The sequence below is a fragment of the Ictalurus furcatus genome, chromosome 7 (assembly GCF_023375685.1).
Source record: "Ictalurus furcatus strain D&B chromosome 7, Billie_1.0, whole genome shotgun sequence".
NCBI classification, from domain to species: domain Eukaryota; kingdom Metazoa; phylum Chordata; class Actinopteri; order Siluriformes; family Ictaluridae; genus Ictalurus; species Ictalurus furcatus.
The window spans coordinates 17,999,954-18,012,524 of NC_071261.1; the positions used below are offsets into that span (position 1 = coordinate 17,999,954).

General features: G+C 37.4%; 1 protein-coding gene across 1 annotated transcript; it reads left to right on the forward strand.

Moving 5' to 3' along the window:
• Positions 1 to 2,058: 2,058 nt before the first annotated feature.
• Positions 2,059 to 11,709, forward strand: LOC128610020 (phospholipid scramblase 2-like). The gene is made up of 9 exons (XM_053629032.1): positions 2,059 to 2,320; positions 4,324 to 4,388; positions 6,467 to 6,676; positions 7,030 to 7,112; positions 7,206 to 7,248; positions 7,489 to 7,709; positions 9,234 to 9,395; positions 9,704 to 9,865; positions 10,021 to 11,709. Exons 2-9 carry the CDS (start codon positions 4,376 to 4,378, stop codon positions 10,078 to 10,080), a joined length of 954 nt encoding a protein of 317 aa, XP_053485007.1. The 5' UTR covers positions 2,059 to 2,320; positions 4,324 to 4,375; the 3' UTR covers positions 10,081 to 11,709.
• Positions 11,710 to 12,571: the final 862 nt, after the last annotated feature.

Genomic DNA, 12,571 nt, shown 5'->3' on the forward strand with positions numbered 1-12,571 from the left:
GCAAGGAAAAAGTCACCTGGTCTTTACAGTCTTCACCTGTCTAGTTTCAGTGAGTCTGTTCCCAAGATCACCTCAGATTCATGTTCTTGGCTGGCAGAAGGGAACCTGATGTGGTCTTCTGCTGTTGTAGCCCATCCATCTCAATGTTTGATGTGTTGTGGGTTCTGAGATGCTTTTCTGCTCACCATGGTTGTAAAGCATGCTTGTTTGAGTTACTATAGACTTCCTGTCAGCTCACTTGGTCATTCTCCTTTGATCTCTCTCATCTACAAGGTGTTTCAGTCTGCAGACCCTCCACTCACATGATGTTTTTTTTGTTTGTTTGTTTGTTTTTGCACCACTCTGTGTAAACTCTAGAGACTGTTGTGTGTGAAAATCTCAAGAAATCAGCAGATTCTGAAATACTCAAACCAGCCTATCTGGCACCAACAACCATGCTATGGTTACAGTCATAGAAATCATTCTAAAGTTTGAGGTGAATATTAACCTGTATGTTTGGGTGGCTTTTTTTTTTGTTTTTTTTGTTTTTTTGCATTGCCCTGCTGCCACATGATTGGTTGATTAGATAACTGCATGAATGTGCAGGTGTAAAGGTGTTCCTAATAAAGGGGGTAATTAGTGCATATGTTTGCTCTAAATGGAGATTTATTGGAATAGGTCCTCCTCAAGAATTTGCTTGTATTTGGCTCCATCCATCTTTTGCCCTTGATGGCAACAAGATTTCCAGTTCCAGCTGGCTTCTTGGACGCTTCTCTGACAATTGCCTTTCTCGCCAGTTCACTTAATTTGGAAATCACCTGATCTTGGTTGTGTCTAGGTTGTGCCATTTCCCCCCACTTTGTTATGATGGTTTTTCCAGTGCTCCATGGTTATTTATTCCCTAACAACTTCATCTCACAGCTTCAGGGATGGCTCACTGACAGCAGTGCTAATCTGATCTGTTGTTTAAGCTGTGAGACCTCCCAAAGTCAGGCAAATTTGAAATCTCCCCCAATACTGAGTTAAAATTTTGCTAACAGGTCCATAAAATAAAGCACATAGCCATGCAATCTCCATAGACAAATATTGTCAGTAAAGTGTGTCATACTGAACAGATCAGTGACTTCAAAGATTGTATACCATGGTCTGTATAGGTGTGATGGTCAGTTGTCCACATACTTAGGCCATATAGTGTATATACCAGTGGTGTCCAGTCTTATCCGGAGAAGGTCAGCGTGGGTGCAGATTTTCATTCCATAAAAGCAGAAGCCACACCTGAGTCTATTGAAAGTCAAGATAAACTGACTAAACAGGTGGAGTCAGGTGTGGCTCTGCTTGGTTGGAATGAAAACTTTCACCCACCCTGGCCCTTTGCGGATTAGATTGGATACCCTTGGTATACAAAATAAATGGGATGGATTTAACTTCTCATAGGGAAATAACGCTTGTCAAGACTTGTCAGAATATCATACCAGCAACATTATCATTAAAAATGGACTTTCATATCCATTTCATAAGACAAACATTTCTGCATTTTATATAAATTATGCACCAGAAGTCATCCAACAGATTTGACTTAGGCCTATAGATAGGCTAGGCCATATCCTTACAGAGAAAATACCACCTTACACTCTCCACCCCAAACACATTAAACACTTTAACACACACTCGTTCTCTTCTCTAATAGGCTTGATTTTAGCTTGGGGGAAAACCATAACACCCACCTAAAACCTAAAATAGCTAAAGGGTTTCGTTTTAGTTACTGAGGTTCGGGTTAAACGTAGCTGTAGGCGCGCGCGCCTGTGTGTTTATGGCTCCCTCAACAAGAGCAACATACCACGCCCTGAAGATGGCGCACTTTTACACCAATTACGTCTGACAAATTCAAACGTCAAAACGTCAAAATCGGATGATATCCATATATATTTTTTAATCGTGACAGGCACATTTAAATGAGATGTATTTTAAAAAGTATACTATTAAGCGACTATAACTAAAAACGCAGATGGTGAGGCGCGTTATTTAATCCGTTTATTGATTATAGGGTAAACAGAGGATGATCTTTCCTTGTTGTTGTTGCTGTTTCCGGTAGTTGGTTAATTGAAGTCCGGTGACTTTTCTTCCATAAAACGCGTCAGAACTGGAGGAGTAGTCTATAAGGGAAGGGCGTGCAGGGGAAAAATGTCATGTTTGGGCGGAGTGTTCATCGGTCAAGCGCAGGTCTAACCGACTACACAAATCAAAGGAGCAGTTTCGTGTTTTCGTGATCACATCCGTAGCACTTCAGAAGTTTGACGCAGAAAAACTTCCCCATTCTATTACTGAGGTCATTTCCTAAGAGGTAAGACTGTATTGGATCAGTTTTGTACTTTTTTTAAGCGCGCCTTTGAACAAAAACAGACCTGTTGGTAGTACGTAGAGGCGGAATGTTCCGTCAGTGATCTCCCCAGGGGGAGGTCTGCATTTCCAGGAAAAACTCTGCTCGTTAGACTGGAATAAGTGACTGGATTATATTAGACTATCTTTAGTAAACTTGAGGTAAACAGCGGTGTCCCTTCTTAGTCTAATTAAAAGTAGACTTGAACTGTTCTTCAGCATGTAGTGCATTAGGGAACTGGTATATGTTTAATTTAGACTAGGTTTTAAAACGTGTATGGGGATTTTCGTTTTGCTTTTTTTTTTATTCACTCAAATGTTTGTCTGATATTTTGTTTGCTTCTACTTCGGGTTTTTTTTTGTTTGTTTTTTTTTTGAAGTGCATGCTTGCTAAATAATAGGGCGCTGCAGTGGCGTTACAGCGAGTTATCTGAGCAGGCGGCGTGTGTCCTCTGTGTGCTGCACAGATAGACACACAGCCACATCCCCAGCTGAACATGCAGGAGGATATTCACTAAGCGAGACAAGTCGATAAAACAGGATTGCTTCAGCAAATCTTTTTATTTTATTTCTTATTCATTTTATAAGGTTTATTCAAATTGCTATCAACGACTGGCCTATTTGTATCATTCAATTAGGCAATTCATGGTATTAATATTTTGCATGCTGTAAATTGTGCAAATTGCTATAACCGGTCGTTGATCTTTTGTGCTGGCCTTATCAGCAGCACCATTTACCTCACAACTAGGAAAAGACTGCTGCTGGAATTACCTGGTTTATTTGGTGTGTTTGTAACTCTCACGGAAACTGGCTGTTTTAAATTTATTATTTATTAATTTTTAAAACGGTGACCTCCAGAATAATATAGAAATATGCAACACTGAATTAAAAATTCACCTCAAGTTTCGATGACGGACATTTTGTAAGCTATGTACATGTCTACAATAACGTGTGTGCTACTGAGACTTGGAAATCTCGCCAAGGACCTCTAGCGGATAAATTAGGAACTGCATTAACATTATTGTGTATAGGACAGTGGGGACTCCAGGACCAGGGCTGGGAAGCTGTGGCCTGGTGCCTAGTGTTCAGGTTGCTGACTTTTGGGACAGGGTCATCCCTACTATTTAAAAATTCACCTCTGAAGGTGATTGCGAGCGCTCATTTCACGGATCAACGTGATAGATTACTTAATCACAGTTTTATCTAGTCACGCTTTTCTTTATTCAACCACATTATCCTATTTACACTACTGTTTTATGTAGCCTGTATCTGATTATTTCTCTTGTCAGTGCTATAGGTTTATCTGGTACATGAAGGCAACAAATTAGGTTTGCACCTACTTTTTAAAAAAATAAATAAATATAGGCCTATTTGTATTTAACTTTATCCTATGTGGGCTTCTCCCTGCTCATGTTGCTTTTAATGCCACAACTTTATTGGAGTAATTGAACACTTGTGTGAAAATACTGACTGATTTTGGTCTAATTAAAAATAACTTGTGACTTGGTCATAGCCTACTTGAAAGCAGAGTGTATTTATTTAAGCTACTATTGCTTTTGCCCATAAGGAATTTTGAAGCATTGTTAATACTTGGTTGGCTTCCTTTCGTGCAATTCTCTGTACATGTAGAGTTCAATGAGTAGTTCCTGCCTGATAGGAGAGGGGGAAAAAAGTTGCCCTTTTCATGCATTCTTTAACTTGCACTGTTATTTCAGTTCTCATGCAACATGTCCATGGGTGTGAGACTACTATTAGCCTACTATAGTCAGACTTGAATTGGTGGTCAGGTCAACAGCTTGAGATTGTTAGTGAAACACCCTGAGCATGAGATAACCTGGCTGACTGGTCTAAGCTAGCCTATTTCAAACAATAAGCTAGAGGGGTGTCTTTTAATTTTTTTATTTTTTAAAGTTTATCTCCTCATAGTTTGCCTTTTGTTAACTAACAAATGCCATTTTTTTATTGCAGACAATCTCTACTAGGACAAGAAGTCAGGTGCATTTACACATCTTGCTGCATCATGTCTGCTCCAGGTAAATTGTCCCTGTGAATTAGGGCTGGCAAAACATTTAGGTGCCAAAATATTCTGGCACCTGGCATATGACCTTTTTTAAATTCAAAACCTTTTCATTCAAATTTACAATGTGTGCACTGGCTCTGTGGTGATATCTGACAGGACTAGTTGCATATCCATATTCTCTTGGTTCATAATATTCTACAGTGGTCTATTGTAATATTCTTTCTTTACATTTCCAAGATCACTCTTATTGCACAATAGAATGTTTGACTTCAGTTTGTTCACGTATAACGCTTGACTTTATCTACGTCTTCGACAATAAGCATCTATACATATGTATATATGTATGTTTTGTGCCATGCCAAATATAGTAAAGAGACCTTTTGGAACATGTCATGAAGACATTGCATTACTCCTATGTCAACATGGCTTAATGCCACAACCTGAGGATTTACTGCTATGAATGTGCATTGATTTATTGATTTAAAATTTTTTTTAAAATGTATAAAAAAATTATCCATGTATGGGAGTGGAAGCAGCACAAATCATTGAAAATGTTCCTGCAAATATACAATTTTTTTAAAGTCTTCAATTTCCAATGATTGTCTTGTAACCTTGCGCTAATGAGTTGTGACGTATTTTAGTTTGGGCTGTAGGCCTGCTGAGGGTCTTCTCTCATAGCCATTCAAAGTTTTGTGGGCTGAGATGACTGCCCAGGAACCCAGTTATCTCATCCAGATATGTTAGAATTCTAAGTGAATTCTATAAGCATTATGTCTCATCTGTTCAGCATCTATGGTGTTAATGTGAAATGCCACTATGGAAAAATAACCACTTAAAATGGTCTTAATGATTTAAGCATTGTCACCAATCACTCATGTTGGTTGCTTATCAAGACTTTTTGTAAGAAAGCAATTTTTTGGAGCTGGTGCTATAAAGACAATAATGGAGAGCGTTTTATAATCATGGTGTTATGAACAGCTTTTTTTTTTTTTTTTTTTTTTTTTTTTTTTTAAAATTGAATCCAAGTATCCAAAGGCTGATTTTCTTCTCTTTGAAAATGTTATGACCCAGCATGCCTACTTTGTGTATATATTAAATTGAAATCATTACGAACCACTTTTTTTTTTTTTTTTTTTTTTTTTTTTTAAAAAAAGAGCAGCTTGAGCAAACAGTACAGCTTTGTCTTGCTCATTCTGTCACCAGTCTCATCTCTAGTCCAACATTGCTGCATTCTGCTGTTGCAGGGACAGTCAAGTGACTTCTCAAATCCCATTAGGACTCATGTTAGTAGCTATTGTGCTCTTCTCAGGGAAGTGGTGTAACCTGATATGACTGTATTTGGGATCATGCAGTCCATGGTTGTCAAACACATTTTTGTAGGATTCTGTGTAAAGGACCTAGAGAAATGAATGTAAACTTCCATTCATGCATTAAGCATTTCTTAATTAAGTGAACCACATTTGGACTTTGTAGGTTTTGTGAGAGAATTGATTGTTAAATTTAGGTAAATGGGGAAGAGGCTTCATTTGTGGCCAGGCAACAGGTCTAAATGTCACACTTTATAACTTTCAGGCAAAAATAATAAGCCAGACTTGCAAGAATAAATCAACTATTAGTCTCCAAGAGGAAACGCAAATTATCACAGGTACTCACAGGGAATGTGTGTTCATTACAACTTGTTGGAAAGATGGGTACCCAAGTAATGGAAACATTTTCCATCTGGGTTAACACATTTTAGTTATTTTAATTTTTTCCTGGACACCATAAGGTGGACTAGTTGTCCCATTATGTAAGTTCTGAAACATGAGCATCGCGTCCATTTAAACATACAAGCCTACAGAATGAAATGTTACTTGAGTGTTTTTAAAATGGTTTGAGTCAAGCTGATTATCAAAATCTAATCACTCAGTTCTGTCACAGAATATAATGCATGTTTAACAAGTGTTGAAATCTGAGCAAGAAATGAAGAAAGCCACTCCTACATCCTCCTTTGTAACTTGGTAACCTCTAGCATTACACAACAGTTTGGTTTGCTTTTGCTGTGCTTCCTGGAATTAATGGTCATATTTATTTTTTCTTTTCACTGATCAGGTTATCCTTCCCCACAGCCTCCATACCCCATGACCCAAATGGGTGGCTCTGTGCCCCCCTACCCAGTAGGGGGTTATGGGGAGCTTGATCCTGCTGCCCCACCTGCAGGATTCTATATGGGCTACCAACCCAGCCCACATCAGCCAGTCATGAACCAGCCAGGCCCAGGTGGCCCACCACAGCAACCAATCCAGATGTCTGCATATGGAGGCAAATATCAAGAGAAAATTATCACTTTGTTTTATTTTTCATTGGATTGATGTGATGTAACGGTGTACTGTACTAGATAAATGCTAGAAAATCAGTAGACAGGAAGTGTGATGGTTTGTGAAGCTCTTAAAAGCCCTGCTTTTATTATGTACCTGAAGAGTACTTGAATAGTTAACGGTGCTTTACTGACCAATCTGGCTCTATTTGCAGTCCTTTCTCAAAGGGAAACGCTGTCATAAGATTCTAAATGGGATATTTTAAGGGATAAACATAACCATTTAGGGTGGAATTTTCTCCTCCTATGAGTGTGGTTAACATCGTTAGCAACTCAATTATATATTTGTACTTCTTAGGTGATGCTCCGTATTCCGGCCCTTCTGCACAAACACCATCAGTGCCAGTAGGAGTACCACCAGGTCTGGAATATTTAACACAGGTAGTTCTGCTTTCTTTCTTTCTTATTCTCTTGGTTCCATGAGAATGCTTCCATGCACTTAATAACCAAGCATGGTCACTTTTAAAATTTCAGATTGACCAGGTCCTCATTCACCAGAAAGTTGAGTTGTTGGAAGGTGAGTTTTTGTTTATACCAGTCTTAGCATGACTATTTACAGTAACAACAATGTGAGCTGAGGTCAGGATGTTCTTTCAGAGAAATGATTTAGGATAAGGCAATGGAAAAAAAAGTACTGCCACAGAGTTCCTGAATAGAACTATGCAATAAGTCTGACTGAATCATGGTTACTACTTGAGCGTTTGTGGTAATTATTTAGAATTGTTAATTTGCTCCTTGCCTGTTCATTTGCCTTCAGCATTCATCAGCTTTGAGACCAACAATCAATATGAGATTAAGAACAGCTTGGGCCAAAAGATCTACAAGGCCAAAGAGAAGAACGACTGCTGCACACGGAACTGCTGTGGTGCACTGAGGAGCTTTGATATGAAGATTAAAGACAACTCGGACCGCGAGGTCATACGGCTAATTCGCCCTTTTCGCTGTGCCTCCTGCTGGTGCCCCTGCTGCATGCAAGAGGTTTGAGTGTATGAGGGCTGTTCAGATGGGTTTTAGGATGTATAACTGTTCATCTTCTGTACACTGTACAGCTTCAGAATCCTGAAGATTGCAATCTTTTTTCCACAACAAGCTTTACAGAGGATGATCTAGTTACTGGATTGAATATAGTGCAAAGCATCACATTATCAAGGACCTGTTATCTGTACGAAATAAAGAACTTGTATGCATAACTTATAATATGAATTATTTTAATAACTATTACTTCAGATGAATCAATTGGGATGCTACCCTCAGGAAACCTACTATCAGTCTAGTTGATCTGATCTAGCTGGTTCTTGATTGATGACTTTGTCAGATTTAACTTTCATAGCAATACATAATCATTAGTATGAAATAAATGAATACTGAAAGAAGTAATTAAATACAGAAAGTTTTTAAATCCTTTAGAATAAGCTTAGAATTAAGAAATAACTTAGTAGTTTTGACTAAATACCAAAAAATCTATTGCAGGCTACTTGTGGAAGAATATGCCCAGAGCTGGGCTGCTTTTTTATTTATTTATTTATTTATTTTATACTGGACTTCCTTTTTGTCTGACATGACTGCATTTGGTGTCCAAATTAGCATATGCATACAAATTGCCCTGACTATGACTTGTATTGTCTGACTTAACAGTTCAGGAACATCAAAATAAAAAAGGAAAATATATATACACATTATCTTTATAATATTTTTCTTCCTTAATGCTTATAATTCAACCAGTAAAATCATGTGTGTTTGAGGCACAATAACCTCTGGACTTCAGTACTACCAGGTTATTACCTCTTCCTACTGATATTGTCCATGCTCATATAATTGTGCTGTATTGTTTATCCAGCATGTTGTTTTAGTTTCTGACTATAAACTGTTCATTCATTGAGCCATGTTTTGAAAGTTTATCCTTCATGGTTCTGAAATTGAAACTAGGAGAGACGGACGTTCAGCCTGAAGAAACTGCTCATAGTGAAACTTGTAGGGAAAATTCTGAACGCATAAGTGCAGTTGCTTTAATGTTAGCCAGCACAACTTTCTGAAGACCAAAGAGACCACATACCATGTTGTACTTTTGGAAATTGTAACCTAGGTGTTGGAGCTCCCTGACTTTAATTCCAAACCCATCCAAGCCCCTGTGTTTTAATACATATTAAGGACCAAGTTACTTTCCATACATATTTTAAACTTTAAATCTACTTTTTGCAAGAATCATTACTTATTCAATCTGAGTACAAACGGAACACATCTAGCGTTTACCTTGTAAATTCAAAATGGTAAACGTTTTTGTCTTCAGCAGGAAAACACTGTTAAGACGATTGACAATATAGGTGAAAAAAGGGTTTAGTGTTGTGTATGATTCTAGTGGGGCCTAGACAGTTTTAAAAACCTGTCTGGTGACTTTAATTGCTTCACTTGCCATGTGATTGTGACATAGTTAAGTTCCAGTTTTTACATGTCTGGTGTGGTGATAATCTGCATGTGGGGTGGTCTTTTTCTTTTCCTCTTAAGCTTGAAGTACAGGCACCCCCTGGTACCACCATCGGCTATGTGACCCAAGACTGGCATCCCTGTTACCCAAAATTCTCCATTAAGGGTGCCAACAAAGAGACTCTGATGAAACTGGAGGGCCCCTGCTTAGCCTGCAACTGCTGTGGGGATGTCAACTTTGAGGTAAGAAAGGAGAACTTCAGCATTTTAAAGTTGAAGCTACAGTACTTTTGCAATTAAATTGTCTTGTATTTATAAAGATAAGGAAATGCATTATGTTGCATAGACAGAGCTGACGGTCACTTGACTTTAAAATCTTACTGTGACCATTAATTCTTGGTCACTGAACATTTTCTTATAGTTTACTGTATTTTAAACAGTAAGCAGTAACAGTAAGCACTTGCATAAGTGTTGCATCCTGTACATGCAGTTAGTGTTTAATAAAGCTTGACTTGTACTGTTTCCCATTCATATCCATGATTTTCCCTCAGCTGAAAGGCAAGGATGGAGGAAAGTCTATTGGTCGAATCAGTAAGCAGTGGAGTGGATTATTAAAGGAGGCGTTCACTGATGCAGACAACTTCGGCATCCAGTTTCCCTTGGACATGGATGTGAAAATGAAAGCTGTCCTGATGGGAGCTTGCTTCCTTATTGTGAGTTTCATAATTGTGTTAATGAAATGTTTGAGCGTGCACTGTGTTTTCAGAATTCACACAAGCAAAATATACAAGTGTATTAAAATATTTTGGTGGTAGTGATCTACATGTACACAATGCAGGCTTTGACTGGTGTTCTCTTGTCTTTGTAGGATTTTATATTCTTCGAAAAAGTGGGAGACTCTAACCAACGCAACACAGTCTTCTCTTAGAGAAGTAGACATTCTTCAATGTGCCTTTTGTCTAATCATTTATTCCTCTTATCTTTTTATGGCCCAAATACTACATGAGCTAGCTCTTATCTGTTTGCTGTTGGTCAAACTCATGAGCTTTACACCTCTGCAGGAGTTCTAGTGCTTTTGCTCATATTTAAATAAAATAAAAATAAAAAATTCACACCTGACGCACAGGAAATAGGATGTTTGTATGCCATGTGAAAGTGTTCAACCTAAACCGGTAATTCACGTTTTTCCATGTTTGTTCTCACGTGATTGTGTGCCATTTTCTTGATGCACCTAAAGCCTTTTATTTCAGAATGTATTGTATGCAGAGGTGTGGACTGTAGCACTTTCTGCTCATCCCATTTATACACAATGTTAATTTTTTCATAGTTTGACTTGTATAGACTTGTATGAATCAGGTTTTAATGTCTTGTTCAAAAACCACTTTACCATCAAATACTGTCTTATCTTACAAGATCTTGTATGCTTTACTAATGACCTTAACATTCTATACCATACCTCCTTCCTTATGAAGAATGGCAAAGTTGTATTTAACTGCAAAATATATAATTTATATGCATATGTTAGACAAATGGTATAATCTCATCTAGAAATTGTATACTTATGTCCTTAACTCTTAACAGCCTGTCTGTGGGTCCAGATGTATACTGCTTTACTTTCATAACTGCATACTTTTCTTAGTACTTAGGACTAACTTTATAGTTACTTATAAATAGCTTTAGTAACTTACTAAATATGGTTCATGAATAATAACCTGGGAGGTAAGGTTTAATCATTAGCTCACAATGTTTGGATAATGTAGCAGTGGGGGGGTGAGAGTCTCACTTAGACTGAGTAGTAAGTGGGAAGACTCTACTTTGGAAGTCTTTTCTTTTCATTCATTTTCTGTATTCATTATGGTGGATGATGACATACTTAAAGAATCCAGGGGTGGGTGGGTGTGTGTGTGTGTGTGTGGAGTCCATAGCAACAACTTTTACATCAAATGTATTTTTTCTCAATATAATGGGAAAAAGAAGTAGACCTGTTTTCTTTCACTTTGCCAGACTTGTGTAGCTTCCTAATGTGGACTGGCAGGAATATAAAGTTTGTTCTTTGCTTTGGATAAAAGAGTCTGCTAAGTGAATAAATGTAACGTTCTTGTGGCTTAATAGAATATAAACTGATGACAAATGTACTACAGCAAGTACCTTAATGTTTTTAGCATGTAAGCATAAATGAGTCATGTTAGACACACACTATTAGAGACTTATTTTAAATGGTGGTTTAATTTGCTTCTAATAGACTCTTTACACAACTAATTTATGCAAATAACCTTGTTATACTGAACTGTCCCAATTTTTTTTTTATTTCAACAAAAGCCAAAGTATAGCCATGTTTAATATTTTAGTTAAATGAAAGAAAATGTGGCCTTTCAGACAATTTCATAGAGATTAAGTATGATGGTACTGGTATGTTCCTCAAGAAGGCTTACATCTACCTGTATGGAAACCTACATTGCTCATTATGCTATATACACTAATGTGTGTACATTTATCTGTAATGAACTGTAGTGTCTTAAAATAACATTAAAAATGAAAAGGCTTTACTCACCTGTGATATGCTGCACATTAATGTTAATTACTAATACAAGTGATTATTACTCAGCTACCATACAATCACACATGATATAACCTGGTGATTCAGCATGATATTGTTCCAAGAATTTGGAGAATGTTTTCATTCTCACCCTGCTGGTTTAAAGTTCTTGTAAGCAACTTGCTGGGTGTGTTAAAAAGACACAGTGCTGGGGAAGGACTGAAATAGCTCATTTAACCCAGTCCAAATCAATGACTGCTGCTTTAATACAGCCCTCCAGTACTTTGTTTTTGTTTTAACTAAACAAAATCTTTACATTACACGGCAGAAAGGATGTCAGTTTAGGGTGAAATACAGAAGAGCTTCTTTTGCAGCTTTAGCTGCACATCACTGCCTTAATGAAATATCCAAGTAGCAAATAATTTGGGTTCCGTGAATTTGCATGTGAATGGTTAACTATAATTACACACATTATGATTAGAGCAGGTTAGGACTAAAGGATTCTGCAGTAGGTGAGGGCCAAATACTTAGACATTTTCACATAATAAATAGCATGATGTATAGGTTTTCTAACAAAGTGCCATCAAATAACCTGTGAATAATTGTATTTAACATCTACAAAATACATAGTTTTGGAATAATTTTCTACATGTGAAAGCAGCATAATTTGGTACAAAAATGTACTTCAACATCCAATCACCTACTTGCTATTCCAAGTGACATTTACTTTTATAAAAGTACTCAATTTTATTTACCATGATATCGTTTTGTTGCTCTGCCCTGTAGAATGAACTAAAAAAAAAACCCAGGGCTTTATTGCTAATAAGTGGCCTTTACTCATGCCTTTCTTTGGACTACACTATCTCTTAACTGATCTTCCTTC

What these genes read in the sequence shown, in the direction of transcription:
- LOC128610020 (XM_053629032.1), top strand. An exon ending in GTCTGGAATATTTAACACAG is followed by an intron (nt 7,113 to 7,205) that starts GTAGTTCTGCTT and finishes TTAAAATTTCAG; the next exon opens with ATTGACCAGGTCCTCATTCA. An exon ending in GAAAGTTGAGTTGTTGGAAG is followed by an intron (nt 7,249 to 7,488) that starts GTGAGTTTTTGT and finishes ATTTGCCTTCAG; the next exon opens with CATTCATCAGCTTTGAGACC.